Source organism: Astatotilapia calliptera, chromosome 22, assembly GCF_964374335.1.
Source record: "Astatotilapia calliptera chromosome 22, fAstCal68.1, whole genome shotgun sequence".
Lineage (NCBI taxonomy): Eukaryota > Metazoa > Chordata > Actinopteri > Cichliformes > Cichlidae > Astatotilapia > Astatotilapia calliptera.
In genome coordinates, this window is record NC_137442.1 from 15992240 (window position 1) to 16014913 (window position 22674).

At 40.1% G+C, this 22674-nt stretch overlaps 1 protein-coding gene across 1 annotated transcript in view; it reads left to right on the plus strand.

The window, feature by feature from the left end:
- Window positions 1–22674, plus strand: part of csmd3b (CUB and Sushi multiple domains 3b) — a 94826-nt gene that overhangs the window by 56348 nt on the left and 15804 nt on the right. Inside the window, exons 38-49 of the mRNA XM_080296630.1 lie at window positions 1252–1437; window positions 1605–1799; window positions 2474–2647; window positions 5892–6065; window positions 12432–12605; window positions 13394–13579; window positions 13904–14077; window positions 18075–18257; window positions 18406–18582; window positions 20236–20415; window positions 21726–21899; window positions 22065–22238. Of these exons, the coding sequence (XP_080152756.1) occupies window positions 1252–1437; window positions 1605–1799; window positions 2474–2647; window positions 5892–6065; window positions 12432–12605; window positions 13394–13579; window positions 13904–14077; window positions 18075–18257; window positions 18406–18582; window positions 20236–20415; window positions 21726–21899; window positions 22065–22238 (2151 nt within the window). The remainder of the gene's footprint in view (window positions 1–1251; window positions 1438–1604; window positions 1800–2473; window positions 2648–5891; window positions 6066–12431; window positions 12606–13393; window positions 13580–13903; window positions 14078–18074; window positions 18258–18405; window positions 18583–20235; window positions 20416–21725; window positions 21900–22064; window positions 22239–22674) is intronic.

Genomic DNA, 22674 nt, shown 5'->3' on the forward strand with positions numbered 1-22674 from the left:
TTTTTTTCTGTGCATTTTTTTTCCACACTGCATCAAATTAAAGTTGATTATGTCAATTAAGCATCATGAGGTGGGTGTTGGTTCCCTATTTTTTTTTTTTTGCTGGGAGTTTGCAACCCTATTTGTTAGGTTGCTTAATATTTCTGCTACTCTTTAAAATACCAGAATAGGGGGGATGGAGTAGGTTTAAGTTTATTAGATTGATCAGTATTGCTGAACTATGAAATATTTTTTGTATTTTTTACATACAGGTATAACAGAATAGCTTTAGTGTTGTTGTTTATTTAAACTTGAGTATGAACTTATACAAAATGCAGCAAGATATTTAAAAAACAGTTTTATTGATTAAAACACACTATATCGGATTCATATCGGTATCGGCAGATATCAAAATTTATGATATCGGTATCGGACATAAAAAAGTGGTATCGTGGCATCTCTAATCCATACCCATATTACACTGAAACACAGCTATTGCACTTGCACAGTTTCCAATTTTGTATGGACGTGGATAAACAGATATAGCTTAGGTGTCACATCTCAACACAAAATCACAAACCCTTTAATTTGTTGTTATTTAGAGATTGATAGACTGACCAAGTAAATATAATAGCAGTGGGGTTTTTTTTTTTTTCATTTTAATTTAATAAAAAGGGAAACCTTTTAAAGATGTTTTTAAAAAGTTGTCTTCTACATCTATAAGCTATACATGTAGAAGACAACTTGTAATTGCAGCTAATCATTTTTTTTTTTTACTTTCTTTTTCTCTCGTTTTTGTTTGTATTCTCAGAATTTACTAAACCATATCTAAAAATTGGTGCCATCTTTGTTTCCAGCGATATTGTAGACAATATTATCATGCTTCAAACAATAATTGGAAGGCACAGCTCAAAGCTGCCATCAATAGAGAGTCAAATGAAGGATGTATAGCATATTGTGGAATCTGAGTAATGTCACAGTGCTCTACAAAACGGTGTATTTAAAGCCACGATATGGAAAGTTCTGCAAGATGGATGTTTGGTGAAAATTAATTAGATTATTATTTTTTATTTTTACTTTAATAACTTAATAAAAGTACATCTTGGAGCTGATTTACAGATATACAAAACATTTGCTGGTTTTTGATTCCGAATAAACATTTCAAAGGTAGACATCAAACCTGCCTATATGACAGGCATAACTGTGCATTTGAGTTTTTCTGTGCCTGTGTGCTTGTTGTCATCTTACAAGTGTGCATCCATCCTCCCTTAGCTGTCTCATGCGGGGTACCCAAGGCTCCTATAAACGGCGGCGTTTTAACATCTGACTACTCCGTCGGAACAAGAGTTTCCTATTTTTGTAACGATGGGTACAGACTCTCCAGTAAAGAACTGACGTCAGCCATCTGTCAGCCTGATGGAACATGGAGCAACCACAACAAGATGCCGCGATGTTCTGGTTAGTAACACCCACGTACCGGCAGAATATCAACAAAATGAATGCCAAATCTGAGTATCATCGCAAATGTAAGCATATATGAATATAGCAAACCGACAGAAAATATGTGTTCTTCATTCAGATTTCATGATGGTTTATTTTCCTCTTCATACTGTCTGACTCTGCAGTGGTAGTATGTCCCAGCATCGGGTCGTTCTCTCTAGAGCATGGCCGCTGGAGGATTGTCAATGGGTCACACTACGAATACAAGACACGTATTGTGTTCACCTGTGATCCGGGATACTACAGGCTAGGCCCCGCCCACATCGAGTGCTTATCCAACGGAGTTTGGAGCTGGAGGAATGAAAGGCCGCACTGTCAGGGTAAGCGACAAAGATAATCAAGGAGGGAAGAAATTTCACAAACTGACCTGTAGCAATGGGTCTGAAAACACCTGAATTCAAACAAGAAGAGGTATAATAATAATAATAATGGATTGGATTTATATAGCGCTTTTCAAGGCACCCAAAGCGCTTTACAATACCACTATTCATTCACTCACATTTGACGATTTTGTTCAAAATTTCTGCCAAGAACAGAGTCGTTTTACAAAGTTTAAATGGATTTAAAATATATTTTAATGTCTTATTTCTACTAATGTGACGACGGTTATTTACAAAGAAAACTTGTATGCTTTGAATTTGTTATCTAACTCAGAAGAGTCACAGTGACATTTCTAAACTGAATATGATCTATTATTTCTTCTGTGGGGATTCTGTGACATTTTGAGTCAATGTCATTTTCCTTTAAAGAATTCTGTGACATTCTGAGATTTGCTATTATTTTCCTTGCCAGGCCTTTCGATGTGTGAGGACGAAAAGGAAAAAAAAAAGAGAGAAAAACACTATTGGCACCAAATTTACCTGATAAACAGCTTGCCAGCATTGGTAGCATTTCTCACTGAAGCCAATGAGCTCTAGCAGCTACACAAATTAACTTGGTGCTAAACTGGTGCACAACTGCTTTTAAATTGCTTGTGCCTGACCGTGTGTTTCAGTTATCTCCTGCGGTGAGCTGCCATCCCCACCCAATGGAAAGAAGATTGGTACTCAGACAACATTCGGTGCTACAGCCATTTTTACCTGCGATGCTGGCTTCATGCTGGTGGGGTCAGCTGTCAGAGAGTGCCTGTCATCTGGGCTTTGGAGTGGAACTGAAACACGATGTTTAGGTATGTACCAACAGCTCCAGGAGTGTGCTGAAAGATATACTATAATATAAATTATAGTACAGGGTGGGCCATTTTTATGGATACACCGTAATAACATGGGAATGGTTGGTGATATTAAAGTCCTGTTTGTGGCACATTAGCATATGTGAGGGGGCAAACTCCTCAAGATGGGTGGTGACCGTGGTGGCCATTTAGAAGTCGGCCATCTTGGATACAACTTTTGTTTTTCCAATACGAAGAGGGCCATGTGACACATCAAACTTATTGGTAATGTCACAAGAAAAACGATGGTATGCTTGGTTTCAACGTGACTTTATTCTTTCATGAGTTATTTACAAGTTTCTGACCACTTATAAAATGTGTTCAATGTCCTGCCCATTGTGTTGGATTGTCAATGCAACCCTCTTCTCCCACTCTTCACACACTGATAGCAACACCGCAGGAGAAATGCCAGCAGAGGCATCCAGTATCCGTAGTTTCAGGTGCTGCACAAAAACTCAGGGAGCGTGCCAGCTTCAGTGCATAAAGAGGGAAACACATCATCATGTAGCAATTTCAAATATCCAGTGGCCTTGAGGTTTCCATTGATGAAGAATGGACCCACTATGGTTGTACCCCATATACCACACCAAACCATCACTTTTGTTGTTCCAACAGTCTTGGAGGAATCCATCCAATGCGGGTTAGTGTCAGACCAATAGCGGTGGTTTTGTTTGTTAACTTCACCATTCACATAAAAGTTTGCCTCATCACTGAACAAAATCTTCTGCGTGAACTGAGGGTCCTGTTCCAATTTTTGTTTTGCCCATTCTGCAAATTCTGTGTGCCAATCTGGGTCATCCTCGTTGAAATGCTGCAGTAGCTGGAGCTTGTAAGGGTGCCATTTGTGAGTAGCTAATATCCGCCGAAGGGATGTTCGACTAATGCCACTCTCCAGTGACATGCGGCGAGTGCTACGCTGTGGGCTCTTGCTGAATGAAGCTAGGATAGCCACTGATGGTTCTTCATTAGTGACAGTTTTCTTGCGTCCACATTTTGGCAAATCCAACACTGAACCAGTTTCACAAAACTTAGCAAGCAGTTTGCTAACTGTAGCATGGGCGATGGGTGGACTCGTAGGGTGTCTTGCATTGAAATCTGCTGCAATGACCCGGTTACTGCGTTCACCAGATATCAACACAATTTCGATCCGCTTCTCACGTGTTAACCTCTTCGACATGTCAATGGCTGTGAATAAAGAGAAACTTGTAAATAACTCATGAAAGAATAAAGTCACGTTGAAACCAAGCACACCATTGTTTTTTTTGTGACATTACCAATAAGTTTGATGTGTCACATGGCCCTCTTCCTATTGGAAAAACAAAAGTTGTATCCAAGATGGCCGACTTCTAAATGGCCACCACCCATCTTGAGGAGTTTGCCCCTCACATATCTAATGTGCCACAAACAGGACTTTAGTATCACCAACCATTCCCATGTTATTACAGTGTATTCATATAAATGGCCCACCCTGTATATCTAGACACTAATATTCAGCCTTGGGCTTACAGAATACACTACATACATACTCGCACACACAATGAAACACCTCCAGTAGAGACGGAGCTGCAAAGATGTGATTTTTCAAGTCAATCTAATGAGAGCAGGTATCGACTGTAGGTATGTGCCTTCCTCCTCATGTGTGGCTGCACAGCTGCTTCTCTCTGACCTGGTCCACCACACAGGCAAAACTATCAGGAGCAAGCTGCTGCTGTGCACTCACTATAAATTCATTTTGAATTTTCTCTTTTTATATAATCCAGAGAAAAAAAGCCAACCCCGCAGCTTTCTTCTGTCAGCGTGCCAGCCAGAGGTAACAGATGTTACCACACGATGTTGTCACTTCTTCGTGAAACCTCAGTAGAGGCAGCGCTTCCCAGAATACTTCACAGGCTGAGGGGGGATATGAGATGCAATTTATAAAGGAATGGTTCAATGAAACTTAACCTAAACTGATGAGGAGGCATGATTCTGTCAAGAAATAAATAAACCAAGTCCTGAAAAGTGCTATAAACAGCATTTTCCTTCAATGACTTTTCTTATTAGCCTTGATTTGCCTTCACTGTGCATATTTTGCAAATTAAAAATGCACAACTGTAGTTATTTATGCCATTTTTAGTAGTTAAGGCTAAAAAGCAAAAAATGTGAACTTTATTTCCTTCCCATAATCCCCCCCCCCCCCCCCCCCCACACACACACACACACACACCAAAAAACCCACATTTAAGCTGCTTTCCTTTTTAGGTGTGTTGTTGTGTGATACATTACTTGAAATGAAATGATTTCTGTCTGCTCTAACTTTGTAATTTTGTTTGTAAATTTAAACTGATTTCCTATTTGCCAACACACAGTTTTCAGCAACATAGTCAGGAAAGTAAAACGTGTAACCCGCTTGAATAGTGCCCTTTAACCTCTGTAATCTACACCTCAAACAGAATTTGAAATGGCAAGTTATTATCAGGCAGCCCGTTCATTTCTCCTCTGTTCCACTTCCCTGGCTGTGTTTAAATCGTTGGCATTTGCTGACACCAGGGACACGGTGCAGGTTTTATCTACTGTAAAGAACAAAATCAATACTCAATTCAAAATCCCTGAGAGCAGAAAATACACATTCTCTTTTAACTTTGTGGAACGCCTTTTAAAGCATTTTGGGGTAGCTCCGTGCATCAATCAGACCTCCGTGAATGAATCTGATCAAGGAGAAAAGAGGGCCCCACACGTCGCTTGTTAAGTTTTTACCAAGTTTGATTGTTTAAAAGCACAAAGATGCCTTCATTTGAACACTGAAAGTGTTAGAAAGGGCAGTAATACAGTTGTGAAAATGTTAAAGTGGGAACAGAGCAGCTGAGCCTTGATCATAGCGCAGAAACTGATCCAATTTGCTGTGTTTGCTTAGAATCACACAATGAAACTGATTCGGTGTGCAAGCCCTTAAGCCAAGCTGTTATATAACCCCAAGAGACATTTTATGGATGAAATAAAACGGGTATATTAAATTTTTAACTATCTGAATATCTGCCGAACAGCCACCCACTATAGCACCTGCTCACAACAACAATAAGTAAATACAATGCAATAAAAGACAAAAGACACATTTGTGGAAATGTTGACAACCAGGAATCAAATTTTAGATACTAAAAGTGCAAATGAATGAAGTTGTTTTAGTGTGTGCAGTCTGACCCCTCCCACAATCTCTCTCTTGCAGCTGGTCACTGTGGAATCCCAGAAGGCATTGTGAACGGCCAGGTTATCGGGGAAAACTTTGGTTACCGTGATACGGTCGTTTATCAGTGTCTCCCTGGGTTCCGACTAATAGGCTCATCAGTCCGTATCTGTCTCCAAGACAACCAGTGGTCTGGACAGCTACCCATCTGCATACGTAAGAAAACACATGAGCTCACCTCTGAAAAAGATTCTGACACGTATTTGTCACACAATACACCACGGTAACCACTAACGTCTATAGTGGTTACCGTGGTTATTACGTTAACTCCTTATAAAAACCTTTTTTTTTAGCACCGAGGCATGATCAGGAAAATTATGACGAATTTGGCTGTTTGCTACTACAGATAACAAAAAAAAATGAAGTCAAATAGAGGCAATTTGGAGGAAGGGTTTGATAAAGAGCTCAGCAGTTCATTTAAATTTTGGATGTTTTGCTTGCCTGTGGAGTTGAAGAATCAATATCATACATCTTAGAAATCACTTTGGAGGCATACCAATGAAAAAGGCCTCGTGTTTGACAAATTAAGATCTTCTATGTGAGACAACATTTGTAAGGTGTTGCAGTAGAACGCCAAAGCAAAACATGCAAATTGTCTTGGTAAATGTGATGAATGATCTATCTGTTTCTAGATTATGATTGATATTTTTCTTGGGTCATCAGTGCAACTGCTGAATTTTGATGTCATACCTTAGCGATTCTGTGAAACTGACTGGAAAAGACTGGTTTTAAGAAGTCAGGCAAGGTAGTCCAAAAGGGAAGCAAACACGGGATTTTTATGGGGATGTGTCCCATGTGAAAGTAAAAACTACTGATGACATAATTTTATATCATGATGATCTCCTTTTCATTATTATAATTGTACCTACTGTACCCTGGAGAGGTTTCCAGTCCAGACAACCATTTGCACTCAGATTCACACCTATCTTAACCCCACTGCTTGTACCTACGCAGACATTGGGAGAACATGCATTTCTGCACAGAAAGACCCTGACCACATGGTGTATTCAGACTCAGGACTCTCTTGTTGTGAGGCAACAGTGCTAACAGCCGGATCACCATGTGGAATTTTATACTCAGACAACCCAATTTTGGATTTTTGTCATACAGATCTTATAAGAATTAGATATGAAACATAAACTTACTTACATACACTTCACTGTTTGGGGGTAATGTCAGTACTCCTGGTTAAAAACACCCAAAATGAACAAAATTCTCCATCTGTTTAAAATCTTTTCAGAAAGCACTGAAGGCAAACATATCTCATCATCATAGTTTTTCAGTGTTATTCTTCTGAGCTGCAAACTTATGACAGCATAAAAGGGAAGCTGAAGAGTTGCAGTTAACCTGAAGTATTAGTTAACATTAGTTATGATGATGTGGGAGCAATCCCAATACGGCGAAATCCAGATCACCAAGTAAATCATTCAAATTTTAAGTAAGTGGAATTTGGTCGAATCAGACTTTTCCTTTTTTGAAATATAGTTTGAGATCTTTTTCTTTGTTTTCAGATGAAACACAATTACCTCAAATTTAAGCTCTTTAAATTTGCCCTTAAAGCAGCAGAGCAGACATGTAGCGACATGGCTACGTATGGCTATATGGTTTTCAGCATTAAGTGAAGCCTTAATGCTGAAAACAACTGTAGGTTTTGTTCAGTGGGAAAGATGAAGAAGAACATTATGCACAGGATTAAACTCACTTTTGTCCCAACTATCAGAGAGAGTCTTTTTCTATAAAGCTTCAGATCCTAAAAAAAGATAAAAGGAACATTTTTTAATCAGCATATAGAATGAAGTCAGTAAAACTTCAGGGATATTGATCTGGTCAGTTAAGTAGCAGAGGGGCTTGTTAACAATGAGACAACCCCCAAAACAGGAATAGTTTTACAGGTGGAGGCCACTGAATGGTGTGGATGTCGCTGACCAAACAGTCAGAAACAGACTTCATAAGGGTGGTCTGAGAGAACGATGTCCTCTAGTGGGCCCTGTGCTCAAGGCCCGGCACCATGGAGCCCAGTTAGCAGTTACCCCTGGCACGTTGTGCTTTTCACAGATGAGAGCAGGTTCACCCTGAGCATATATGACAGACATGAAAGGGTGTGGAGAAGCCCTCGAGAACATTATGCTATTTGGTTGTGGGTCAGTTATGGGGAGGCATGTCTATGAAAGGATGCACAGACCTTTATCTTTCCTGACTGCCAGGTATCGGGTATAAGTGTCGGGATGAAATCCTTAGACACACTGTGCTGGTGGAGTGCGTCTCAGGCTCCTCCTGGTGCACGACAATGCATGTCCTCTTGAACTATGTGAACAGTTCCTGGAGGATGTTTGCCTTACTTAAATTCAACACAACATCTCTGGGACATTATGTTTCAGTCCATCCGAAGGTGCCAGGTTGTACCTCAGACTGTCCAGGAGCTCAGTGGTGCCCCGCTGCTGATGTCGGGGGGAATCCCCCAGGACACCTTCCATCATCTCATTAGGAGGCCCAACATTGTCGGGCAAGCCTTCAAGCACTTGGGCCCCATACAAACCACTGGGTTTGTAGTGTAGGTGCTTTAATAAACTTCACATCATTTTTTGACTTAAATTTTTGGGGTGTCTTTAAATTCAGCCCCTCGTAGGTTGATAATTTTCATTTCTTTCAAGCAAGGTGGCATCCTTTACCCCCCAGATATTACCCAGTCTATATCAGTATAGATATCCAGCATTATTTTTTCCCCATTGAGATTTGATGTGTTTTCTAAGTGTTCTTTTAATTTATCTGAGCAGTATATTTGTCAGCTAACAGTTAACACTCTAAGTGTTAAGAAACTGTACTGTAGTTTCAAACAGTAGATGCATGTTTGAGTTAAAGATGGCGTAAAAGCAAAATGAATATTTCAGTAATCATGACCAGCAGTGGCATTACCTCTAACACTGTGTACGAATGCACCACCAACGTCGCTACTAGTTTTTGTCAGTAAGATCAAATTTTAAAAAGAAATATAGATATTTGGGACTTTTTTCTTACTTTTATTTTTACTACAGCCAGTACATAAATATTGTTTGAGAGCTATCCTCATTCGAAGTATTCACAGAGTAGACTTGAGTAACTGTGGCTTCTCACCAGAAATCTTATCGGGCCAGAGGGTTAAAAATGCTAGTATGCCTTAAATGAGATAAGTAGTTGGGTTTAAGAATAAAACAGAGTGGCCTAACTTGCCCAGGCTACTGTGAAAATCTAAAATTGGTTACTTGCTGTGAGCATAGTGAAGGTTTTTAGGCATCACACAGGGCACATTTGAGGTGGTGATGATGAAGCCAATTAAGGGCACCTTTTCCTGAAAGAGGCAGCCCATTTGTTCCCTAAATTAAGACAGTCTTTACAAAACGGAGGTGGTGTCACAGTGTTGATGATTCGAGAGTAGACGGAGCATTTGTTTTTCATTATTACTCATAAAACAACAAACAATGTACAAAATAGGGCCTTTATTATATGCTTTTCTTTGCGTTCATCTGTGTCTATGTGGTCCAGATAGTGTCTGTATCATTCTGCATATCTCGGAGTGCTATGCTGTTTTTATTGAGGTTATTCATGCAGGAGTTATTGAGGGAAATCATTTTACAGCCAAATTATACTGTAATTATGGAGATGAGAGGCTCTTGTTTAGAGACACAAACACAGAATGGTAATGAGACTATGGTGTGTGTGTGTGTGTGTGTGTGTGTGTGTGTGTAGCTGCAGGGCATGCTGATGGTGTCAGATAAATTTGTATCTTAGGCATGCAAACAAACTTCTGATTCTTCCTGATCAAGTGCTTTGCCTCCTGCCTCTCTCGTCTACTCTTGTCTTCATTATTTCTGCTCTGCTCTGCTCTCCTCACCTTAGCTGTTCTTTCTCCCTGTTGTCTTCTCATCCTTTAGTGTCCTCTTACTCTCTGTTCCCTGACTTTCTCCTTCACCGTGTTTTACCACCAACTCCTTTTCTTTTACATTGGTTAGACTCCTCTCCTCTCCAAATAATTTAAAGGTTTGTAGTTTGCGAGGTAGATAAGAGAGTGACTGGCAGTAACACTAAAGTGCCTGTTTACGCAAACATCACATGAACGCCGAGAAGGCTCAGTGGATGAAACAAGAAGAACAATTATGATGCACGATTGCAAACAGTGCACACTCAGTTCTGACACAGAAGATGGTGAGACCTAATATCTCCAAAATAATGACCCTAAATTAGGATCCCAGCTTTGCCTTCTCAGTCATCTGACATTTTCATAAATATTTATGAATGACTGTAGGAAAGGCATACATATTTGGCCCAAATCTGCACTTGATGTGGTTTTCGAGCCAGAAATACAAATCTTCTGATCTTCATGTCTGGTTTAGATTATATCTTTCTGTAGCTTTGATGTCTAAAAGTACATTTTACATGATTGGATTTTTGCAATTTAGTAAGAGAATGACACACAAGTGGTACGAAATGGTTTTGCAGTATAAAGTTATGTATGTGAATGACATTAGTGGGTAAGCTACAATTGGGATGTATTGTATAAGCTACAAGTGCAGAGGTCTTGAGCCACTCCTCATATCTCCTAGGCGCCAGAGTTTCTTTCAGCTTTTTAAGTGGTCTAGAGCAAAAGTGCTCCGGGCTTTGTGAAAGTCTTTCAAAGTTTCTCTTTTTCAGTTTCTCATTTTCAGTCCTGTCATTATGTCTGATGATTTTTGGATGACAGTTGGTGATTTTGGGCAGGTGGGGTGGGGGTGGGGTAGCTGTTTGTTAAAAAGAGAAGAAAGAAATTTTAAACTTTTGTTTAAATCGTCATCAGTATTTATGGAGTAGGTCAGGAAAATCACAACAGTATCTACGGCTATCTGTAAACCATGGTTGAGGCTATATCATGGTTTGGGGTTGTATTTTATTCAGTGATGTTTGAGAACTTGTCAAAACTGATGTAATTATGAACAATGTAAAAACAAATTTTGATCCACCACCCAGTATCATATGAAAAGAGTCTGTTAGCAACAGCTTCAATTTTCAGAAGGGCAATGATCTCATTCTGAAAAAGTGATGAAAGTTTGCCTAAGAGAGTCTAAGGAGCTTGGAAAGAAAAGCATCTGGACTTCTTTAAGTTTCCTTGAAGACTTTTCATCTCTCATCCGAGAAGCTTTTTCAGTTCTAAGAGCAACTGGTGGAGAGTCCCAGATTTTAAGCCCTATGGGAGTGTCCCCAAGAGTGTCATGGACTCCCTATTGATCCTCTACCTAATCACACGAGCCAAGGTGTGAAAACGGGTGTGGGTCATAATCAGCCAAGGTTTCGGGTGAACCCATTGTGAAACCTAGCCCCATTCTATCATGTGATGTACTGAGGTCAAATGGCCCAGGATTGGGATTGGGAGTCACTGCACCTAGTGCTTCGATTACCACTGGGACCACTGGTGCCTTCACTCTCCACATCTTCTCGAGCTCTTCTCTGAGCCTTTGGTACTTCTCCAGCTTTTGGTGTTCCTACTTACTGATGTTGCTGTCATTCAGTATCACTACGTCTGTCACTACGGCCGTCTTCCTCTGCCTTTCCATCACTACAAAGTCTGGTTGGTTAGCCATCACCAGTTTATCTGGCTGTATCTGGAAGTCCCACAGGAAATTAGCTCAGTCACCCTAGGGGGGCATCTCCCATTTTGACTTAAGGACTTCCAGGCCATACTCAGCACAGATGTTGCTATAAACTATGCCGGCTGCTTGGTTATGGTGTTCCATGTATGCCCTGCCTGCTAGCATCTTGCACCCTGCTGTTATGTGCAAGATTGTCTCAGGGGCGTCTTTACACAGCCTGCACCTGGGGTCTTACCTGGTGTGGTAGACCCCAGCCTCTATGGATCTTGAACTTACAGCATGTTCCTGTGCAGCCATAATTAGTGCCTCTGTGCTATCTTTCAGTTCAGCTTTGTCTAAACTGGTGTAATTTCTAGATGTCAGCCACTTCCTCTATCTGCCTGTGGTACATACCATGCAGGGCCTGTCCTTCCATGATGGTTCTTCTCCTTCCTCCTCTTTCTTGGGTTTCTGCTGCTTGAGCTATTCACTAAGCATACAGTCGGTTGTGGCCATCTTGCTGATGTCCGTCATCTCATTGTGGACAGTGGCTCTGACACTAACTAGTCCTTGGCCTCCTTCTTTTCTCATAGCATACAATGACTCAATTAACAAGATGAAAAATTAACAAAACAGTCATCGGTGTTACTGGCAGAGCTGTAAGTACACTAAATGTGGCTTATCAAGAGTGAAGACAGTCCCAAGCAAATGCACTGATTACTTCTGTTCAATAATTGCTTGCTACAAACTAAATATTTCAACTATTTTAGTAAATAACACCAAATCATAGATCTCAGCATATGTTTTTTTAAGGATTTAATTATCTCATTGAAAAAAACCTATCATGGATTACACATCAACATGAAAAACAACAGAATGGTGTCACTCTGTAGAAACAAATCTGCGTGCAAATAAACGTGTTCTTGTCTTACACTTTTTCCCTTAGCGATCAGCTGCGGCCATCCAGGAAGCCCCATATATGGCCGCACGGTGGGAAACGGCTTCAATCTCAACGATGTGGTCAGCTTTGTTTGTAATCGGGGTTATGAAATGGAGGGGCCTGCACGTGCTCAGTGCCAGGCTAACCGCCAATGGAGCCACCCACCCCCAACGTGTAAAGGTGGGGAGAAAAGTTAAGTGTATTCACCCCTAACCTTATTTATCCCCAACCTTTAATACCACCTTAGTCTCTTTCTTTATTTACAGTTAGTGCCTTCTCCAGTAGCAACCATCCTCATTTATCCCCATCATTTGTATCCACCTCAACTCTACCTCTAACTTTGTTCAGCTTAATCTCCTCTATTATTACCATCGTAACAGAAAACTTACATTTCTTGATAAAAATACATCTTTTTTCCCTTAATTTCGATGAAGTTTCGAGGTAGATTTAGAGCTCAACATATGTCTAACCTGTTCATGGCTCCAGTCTCAAGAATAAAAACTTTTTTTCAGTAAGCTATGAATCTCATACCCTGATTGTCCAAATAACAGTCAGAGCAACTCAAATTGCTTCACTCGCACGAGTTTGTACACAAGCTACCGGCCTTCTGCCCAGTTTACAGAATAAAGTGCCAATGAATTGGGTAAAATTAAAATGCAGCACATTGATAACAAGCCATAACCCTGCTTGAGTTCTGGATCCATTACAGACAAACCTGCCTGACCACCCTTTCATCCCTTAGCATCTACTGCATTAACCCTCCTAAACTCCACGTCTGATATTTTGTTCCTTCTTCACCATGTCCTCCTTGGTCTGCCTTATACTACTCTGCAAAACCGCTTTCCAAATAGGGAAAATGAAGAGGGGGAAGAGAGATTGCCCTCTCTGGTTCATGCCAAATAACACATGCTTTTCTGTCTCTGTGTCTGTTTGTGCTTGTGTGTCTCTGCGTGTGTCCCTGTGTATAGTGGTCAACTGCTCTGATCCAGGTATCCCAGCCAACTCAATCCGGCAGAGCAAAATAGAGCATGGCAACTTTACCTTTGGCACAGTGGTTTTCTATGACTGCAATCCTGGGTATTACCTGTTTGGATCACCTGTACTGACCTGTCAACCTACTGGACAATGGGACAAACCGCTACCTGAATGCATAGGTTAGTATCGTTCTCTCTTCCTCACAATCTTTGGAAAGACAGTATTTTAGCAAGACTGGGTTTGGAATTTATTGAAATGATTCTTGCATTTTTTTTTCATTTTGTTTCTTTTTCATTTTGTTTCTTTTTATATGTTACTCTTAAGATTCCCTTAAAGCCTAGCAAGCAGTGTCATGTCAGCTTTTTAATCCTTAATCCTTGCATATATTTTTAATCTGTCCTTAGTTCTTGACAGAAGTAGCTGCACCTCCTCTCACAGAGCTTTGCTGAGTCAAAACGAGTCATCCATTGTTTTCTTCATTTCTCTCCTCTGTGGCTCTCTAGTCGTAGACTGTGGTCATCCCGGCTCTCCCCCAAACGGTGTGCTGAGCGGAGATAAGTTTACATTTGGTTCAACGGTTCGGTATTCTTGTCTGGGCGGAAGACAGCTGAAAGGAGAATCATCCCGGACTTGTCAGCTCAATGGGATGTGGAGTGCCCCCATGCCATTCTGCTCTGGTAACCATTTTAACCTCTGTTGAATACACAGACTTTAACGTCCACCCTATCAGAAAGACGAATATATAGATAGCAGTTGTAGATGAAAATCGAAACGTCTAAACATGCAGACTGAAGTGCGGAGAGCTTCATGCTTTTATATCCAGCAGACACTTTCCTGAACCTTTCAGTCAGGGATAATGGAAGGGATGGGTGAACATATGGAAGGAAGACTTGGCACTAGAAAAGAGAGTATATCAGTATCTGTCTGTTAAAAGGGCTCCGGAGATTAACTTTACCCCACACTTACAGTCACCTCAGTCGTGGACTCTTAACCATGTGCATTTCTCTTCTGGTCAACTAACCATGAGCCAGTTTCACTGTGTTTCAGAAATGTTTAACCTGCTTTTATGAGGGATTCTATGATATGATCGATACAGTGTAGTAAAGTAAGTAGGTTCTTAAAGTACATGTTCAAATACTGAAATATTTCAGCTAATTTGTAGTTTTGCATTTTCTCAAGTATTAGCTGTGTTTCCTTTTCTACAGTGAGTGGATTTTATTACAATGTTGTGGAGTGTAGCTGCAACACTCATTGTTCTGTAAAGTGCTTTACACAAGCTTTCAGTCTCTGCTGTATTTGCTGTATATGCATATCTCACTACTCACTGGGCTAGACCGTCTCTCCAGACAGAAAGCCTCCTTACCTTCCCTCATGTGTAAACAAACCATCTAAGTTATGTGACACTCAGTTGGCCTGCTGGGGGCATGATTGTGGCTCTCCAGACTGAGAGGCTCCCAGCTGCCGCTTATATAACAAACTGAGTGAAAATGCATTCCAGACGAGTTGACTAAGAATACATTGTTATTTACAGCAATTGCCCAGGGAGACTTGGGGAGTGAGGCAGGGTAATAGTTTAAGAAGCGGTGATTCATGTTTTCACCTGGCAGGTCCATACCAAAGATCTGCAGACATGAGAGTTCAGTCCAACAGCAGCACAGCTTGTTCTGTTATTCTGCCTGATGATAGCTGATGAGATAACGCATATATGAAGTGATGCTGTTTGTGATATTTGATGATATTTTCAGGCTGTGAGCGTAGAGCTACTTGAGACTTGGCTCTCAAAGATCTTAGATTTGCAAATTCAATTCACAAGCCGACCTTGCCACTTATCTTGAATATTTATTTATTAGGCCTATGAAATGAAAGACCTTGGCTTTTGCCATGCTGAAAATAACAAGTTGTTATGCCACAGTTTCTAACAAAAGTATTCAAACAGCCTATGGTATTCTAATAATCAGCATGCCAGGGAGAGTTTCAGCCTGTTTGGAATTTATTTATTAACAGTTCAGAGTTGGCTGAATTTGTATAATTGAACATGACTTGGGTTTCATAACTGAGCCAAACTGTAGTTGTCTACCATCTGCAGAAGCTTTAAGCAATACCTGAACATCTTAGGATTTTTACACTTACGTCCTGTCATGCTGAGAGCTACACGAGATTTTTTAAACCACTCACAGGTTTGTCCATTAAAAATGAAGCTATAACTGGGAAGGCTGGTGAAACAGCTTTTCTCCCTTCAAAGGTTAAACAAGCCTCTAACCTCCAAAACCTAAAAAACTCTATGCCCTCTACTGTTTGCTTGATCCGAACAAAAACCTCAAGTAAAAGAAAGGTGTGATTTCACAGGACACTGAGTGTGCCACTTCAGTAGGTCACAAATAGTCACTTTTACTCTTAAATCCTTTTTCACATTGAACAAATGAAATGCTGTATTAATTCCTCTTTCAAAGCGTTGGATGGATTTCATTACATTTGGCCAGAGCCAGGCCAATGTTTATCCTGTGTATCCGGAGTCCTAATGCTAAGGTATTAGCTGAAAGCTGTAAAGAAGAGTGCAAAGCAAAAAAATGCATTTTCCAAAATGTTGAGCTATTCCTTAATCTGTGCTTACTGGAAAACTAAGTGCCTTCATCCATCCATCCAACAATTCATCCATCCAGCTTCTGCCAATTATGCAGGGCCAGGTCACAGGGGACCAGACCTCCTTCTCCGTAGGCAACTCCTCCAGGGGAACACCTAGGATTCCCAAACTAGCCAAGAGTAATAATCTATCCACCATGTCCTGAGTCTAACCCTGAGCATTCCTCCCAGTAGGACAATATCTCACCCAAGAGTCAGATGAATGAACCACACTTTTTGATGTGGAGGAATAGCAGCTCTACTCCAAGTCCCCCCAGAACGACTGAACCTTTCACCCTATATCTAAACGCTTCTTTTGCCCAATTGTATCCGCAGTCTCGTTCTTTTGCTCACTATCCAGAGCTTGGTACGATAGGTCAGGAAGGGGATGTAGATTGACTGGTAAACCACAACTGACCAGTATAGCATCCACATGACTGCACATGTGGCCCGTTTCAATCTCCTGCTTCCCTGACTTGTGAACAAGACCTTGAGTGTGCAAGCAACCATTTTTCCAGCTGTGAACCGTGGTCTCAGACTTCGAGGTGCTAGTTCTCCAGCTGCTTTACACTTACCTGCGAACCCTTCCAACGTGACCTACCATCTGATGAAGCCAAGAGAACCACAACATCTGCAACAGCAGAGATGAGATCTCGAGGCTACCAAATGGAAGCCTTCAACTGCTTGGCTCCACCTGGAAATTCTCTTCTTAACCCTTTAAAGCAGGGGTGGGGAACTCCAGACCTCAAGGGCCGTTGTCCTGCAGGTTTTAGATATCACCCTGTGTCAACATACCTGAATCAAATGATTAGTTCATTACCAGGCCTCTGGAGACCTTCAAGACATGTTGAGGAGGTAATTTATCCATTTAAATCAGATGTGTTGGATCAAAGACACATCTAAAACCTGCAGGAGGCCTGGAGTTGCCTACCCCGGGTTTAAAGGGTAAATTAGGTTAGAGTTTAAAGGGTTAAAGATTATAAAAAGATGAATTTTATTTAAATCTTTTTTGGTTTCATTTGTTCAGGTTAGTATGGTAAGTTTATATAGATGTGTAAGAGCATCTACATATGCACTTTCCCTCCTGTTTTTACATTCTTACCTGCTATTTTTTCAAGTTTCTGAGGCAAATAAGAGAGACTTATTGAGTAGAATATTATTTATTTACATCTGAGAAACCGAGTTTAAAATCCTAAGGCATTACAAAAGATGTTATATCATTAAATGTTGTGTCTCTGCTACGCGTAAGCTCAATTTAGCAGCAAGCCTCTAGATATTTGTACTATAATACAAACAGAGCCAATGTGAATTGAGGTTATTTTTTTCAGAAGTATGAGTCAAAAACACAAAAACGCAAGCAGATACTTGTACACTTTGAATTAATTGTCAACAATAAATGTGAATGGAGGCAACAAATTGAAAACATAATTAGCAATCCAAATCTAACAAACATGAATCAAGTTATGATATTATTCACACTCACACATAATCCGGTGCAATTTTTAGACCGTTAACAAAATAGGCAGTACTGATCTGAAATGTTTGAGCAGAAATATATTAGTCCAGGCCTTGGTATTTGTGTGATGATGTGAGCTTTTTTGTGTGTGAAAGTGTGTGTTCCCAGGAGTGTGCTCTGCTTGTCAGACACAATTTGCTGACCAGGCAGCTCTAGAAGGACAGAGCTAGGATCTCTCGCACACACTCACAAAGACAAACACATGCACCGCTGCCTATTTACTCATCAGCACACATGCACACACATGCATATGCACAATCTGTATGATATTTAGAAGCAGCCATTAGATGTTTCTTTTAAAATCCTTTGTCCGGTTTGCAGTTTTGTTTTCCTCACCCTACAAATAATGAACCAAAGTTGTTTATTTCTCCATTTCTTTGCTTTGATAAGTTGGAGTCATTTTTGAAACACAGCTCATTATACAGACAGTGTGTACTGACTCAAGGATTAGCATCTTTAAGTGTAATCCTTAATTCGGTACAAACCAGTAAGAAACCTGTGAGGGACCTAAGTCTGTATCCTTTTTTGTTTCCATGTAGGTGACACTACTGGTTCGTGTGGGGACCCTGGCATTCCCTCTCATGGTTCAAGAGAACAAACAGATTTCAGGATCCGTTCTAAGGTCTACTTTTCCTGCTCAGAGGGATATGAACTTATAGGTTCTTCAGAGAGGATGTGTTTCCCGAACGGGACCTGGTCAGGCACGCAACCCTTTTGTAAACGTACGGGGATATTTCTAATTGATTTAAATCTATCCTGAAATGGTACCTTGTCAATTATTCAATTATTATGAACCCACACGTGTTTCAGTGTTTCCACTGTCTTAGAGGTGACACTTGCTGAGGTCTTTTCCATTTCTCTGTCCTGCAGCTGTTCAGTGTGGTAACCCTGGCACTCCCAGTAACGGCAAAGTATTTCGTTTGGATGGAACAACATTTTCTCACTCTGTCATCTACTCGTGCATGGATGGCTATCTGCTCACTGGTCCCACCACCAGGCAGTGTCAAGCCAATGGTACCTGGTCAGGCACACAGCCCAACTGTACTAGTAAGTTATCTGCTTTGATTTGACCAATAGGTTGATACATATATAAGTACTGTCTAGTACATTTGTTGGTGTATTTTCAATATTTTGTCCATGCAATCATGAGGTGACTTTGAAGAGTTTTCAACTGTATGCAATAATTACACTCTATATATGTAATTGGTGTATTAAATCTCTTGTAATACCATGAAAGTTTGCAACCAATAAATATCACCAAATTCTGGGTGTGAGATTAGAAAGCACAGGCAACGCTGTTTTATGTCCTCTTTTAAATTATGATGCCACAGTATAGGAGTAAAGAAATAAGCCTCAAATCTTTATATTTTTATTGCAGACAACAGAGTGACTTATATAACCTTGATCATCGTTTACTTGAGTTAATTTTGCTTATTGAATCTGTGGGAAAAGTCTCCAAGCGTAAATAGCCATAAAACGTAACCTTCTGTTACCATATGAGATATAAGCAAAGTCATAGTTGAGCAAGTGGAATTTACTTAACAGATAAGTTGTTTTTTTAAGTTTATTTGAATAATTTGTCTTATTTCAATTAAATACTGTGCACTCCAAAAAATGCTTTGGAGGTTTACTTTAAAAAGTTATGTCAAGTGGTTCCACCCAACGGTGGTAAGTAACGTCTAAGAAATTGACTGTTTTACTCTAAAATGTTGAAGATTCAACAAAAAGCCACTGAGTTAATTTGCCAAAGGAAAGACAGTATTTTGCTGAAATGTAAAAAAATGACTCAAAAAATAGCAAAAAACAATAATGTATTAAAAGAAAATGCCTCTAACATATATCTATATACTGTGTCCAAAAGTACTTCTTGATAATAGGACATCACAGAGAATTCCCAGATTATATTAATGCTTTCCAGTATCCAGATATGCAGTAGCATGAAAAAATAGCTTAAATCAGAAATGCTATAAATTCTTCGATATCGGTTCCCAGATTGAAAAAGTATATAAGAATACCTGATTTAAAGGAAATGGCTTTTACAGTAGACTACTCCACATCTATTAACAGGCATGACACTATCTGGGGTGGGTTTAGAAGCATTTAAGCTGCCTATTAGACTATGAAGGACAGTGCCTAAAAAGTACAGTCTGGGGAATCCTAATGCTCCTTAAAAGAGTCCCAGGACAACCTCGGCCATTTTTAATATCACTGTTGTTTCATTCATGAGAAGTGAAACCCACACAGAAATGTGATGAGATCACACATTCTGATCAGGAATTTGCTATCGACTGCAAACTCACCACTTTCAAGAGAAGAAGCTTTATTGGAGATAATTACTTAATGTTTTCCTTCTACTCTAATATAGCAGTTTTAAAACTAAGATTCCTGAGGTATCATTTTCTGATATTTTCATCTAGATTTAATCTGATCTGTACTTTAGGGCCTGAATATTTTTCACACTTCACCTTCTTTGCACCCTAACTTACCTTTCCTCTTTCTTTATCTGTTAGTTTATTACATCTGTCACCTTTGGTGTCCTCTTTCTTTCACTTTTTATTATTAAATTACCTATATGGATAGAGTCTAGATTAATGAATAGAAACAAAATTAAATTTACCTTGTGCCATAGTATGACCTATAAAGTAATTTTGATCTCTATCTCATGTTGTCCACTTTAACCCCACTTGTCCGTCTCCATAGTGATAAACTGTGGCGACCCTGGCGTGCCAGCTAATGGGCTTCGCTATGGAGAAGACTTCACCATTGGTCAGAATGTTTCATTCCAGTGCCAACCGGGATATAGAATGGAGGAGGATGGGTCGCCTGTGAGGATGTGCACACAAAATGGGACTTGGAATGGAAATATGCCACTATGTACAGGTAAATTATACATTCAAACTCTTAACTCTGTTCAACCCTTAAACAGTACTTATACTGCTATTACACAGTAGCAAAACAGACCCTTTAAATTGCTCTGTTCCACTTCAGATACTCCCATTACTAAACATCCTATTAGCTCTGTTCTGGCAAACAAAAACACACATGCAGAACCTAATAATATCAACACATAAAGCTAGCTCGCTAGCTAGCATTGGCATTGCTATAAAGGCTAAAGTATATAAAAATTGTTTGGTGGTCCCTTTATTTGTGCTTTGCAGTAATGTTGTAGGTAGTTGCAGTGCTCTGCATATAACTATAAACCTTAGAGTGAACACACTGATGCAGTTAAATACATCTTTATGTTGTTTTTATTTTTATTTATATTTTTATTCTTATTTAAATCCAACAGATTTGTTCATCATTATACGACATATGTTTGTTTAATAGCAGTGGACAGATGCAAAAGTTGTGCTTTACTGTATACCCGCTGTTAGATCTATTTTACTGTCAAACAAAGCTGTAGTTAAACTTAGATAAGTTCCACTCATCAAGTCGTAGTGAAGCTGTAAAAAGTTTTACGCAAAGAAGAAACAGGGATGTTTGCAGTGCAGCACCATATACTAATTTCATGCTAGTGACTGTCAGCAACCACTTGCCAACCAGTCACAGAATAGACTTACATACAGATTACAGTGTAGCAAACAGTGGTTATCAGACAATCACTCACCAGTACTCAACAGTATGACTGTTTTATCATTTGATGATAGTACCATAGACCTGTGGTCAGGCTTGGATGAATAGGGATTTAAACAGAGTGTTTCTTGAACATAGCTATTTTGGGGCATTTGTAGAAGATTGTGGTTTTTTTTGTATGCCATAAAACAATCAAACAATATTGCTATAGAGAGGAGGTTCTGCTACAGAAAAATCCTACTTTAAGTGAGCTCCAAGTACACCTTAAACTATGTCTAACCCCAGTTTTCTCTGTATTGACAGCAGATTCTGCTAAGTTTGTAGTTAATGCCTCTAGGAAAAGAAATAACAAATGCAAGCAGTCACATCACTGTCACCTCTAATACAGAGGTGGGGAGTCCAAGATAAGAAGATGTTTATGTTCACTTTTTACTAAAACCATAAACTTATTTTTAAATCAGTGGTTAATCGACTACTAAAACCTTAAGTCTTATTTTCTCACGTGATTTTACAGTGCAGTCATGTAAACTAAAAAAGAGCATCAACTGCAGCTGTTCTAAACAACACTTTTCCCGCTTCACTCTCTTTCCCAACCCTTCCCCCTCTTTTTCCCCCAGCTGTGACCTGCTCGGCTCCACCTGCCATCAGTAATGGGGTACTGCAGGGCAGTGACTTTGAATGGGGCAGCAGCGTGAGCTATAGTTGTTCACCTGGATATGAGCTCTCATTTCCAGCTGTTCTGACCTGTGTCGCCAATGGCACCTGGAGCGGCATGCTCCCGCAGTGCTTACGTAAGCATCACATTGAACTTTGGTTGTAAGGACACATCAATTACACCCATCACAAATGGAGCAAAATCTACTTTTGTCCTTGAACTTCCATAAAATTGAGCACATTCACCATTTCTAGCACCACAATTGAAATGGGACTTTGTGTGTTTGTCTCCGTGTTTGCAGCCAAATTTTGTGGTGACCCGGGGACTCCAGTAGGTGGTTTCAGAGAGGGACGAAGTTTCATCTATCAATCAGAAGTGTCCTTCAGCTGTGCTCCGCCTCTCATACTGGTCGGCACAGCAACTAGACTTTGTGAAAGCGATGGCACCTGGAGTGGAACGCAGCCGCGCTGTATCGGTAATCCATTCGTATTCACTTGACAACCATACAAAACATTCAGCTCATTGAAAAATGGTAATTAGGAAGACATTAGCTCATGAGAAGACGTGGTGCTCTGAACTTTTCTACACATCACTCGGCAGAGCTGTAGAAGGTCCGTTCAGTCTTTAACCTCCCAGCTTCCTCATACAGAGTCTGTGTGACATCCAATTGTGTGCACATGAGAAGAGAGCATTTGATAGATTTCACAGCGAGAGAGCGGCCGTCATCTGTGCTACCTCCTCCTGCTCTAACAAGGCAGCTCTCTAGCCAAAAACAAACAGTATTTTCAGTAGTGAGAAGTCAGCGACATGTTTAACTCCTTTTCTGAGCTACATGTGGCAAAGAGTGGCTTCAGGCAATGTCCTGACCTGACATTTCCTGGAATCCATCTGCTCTTGTTAATTATTTTAGT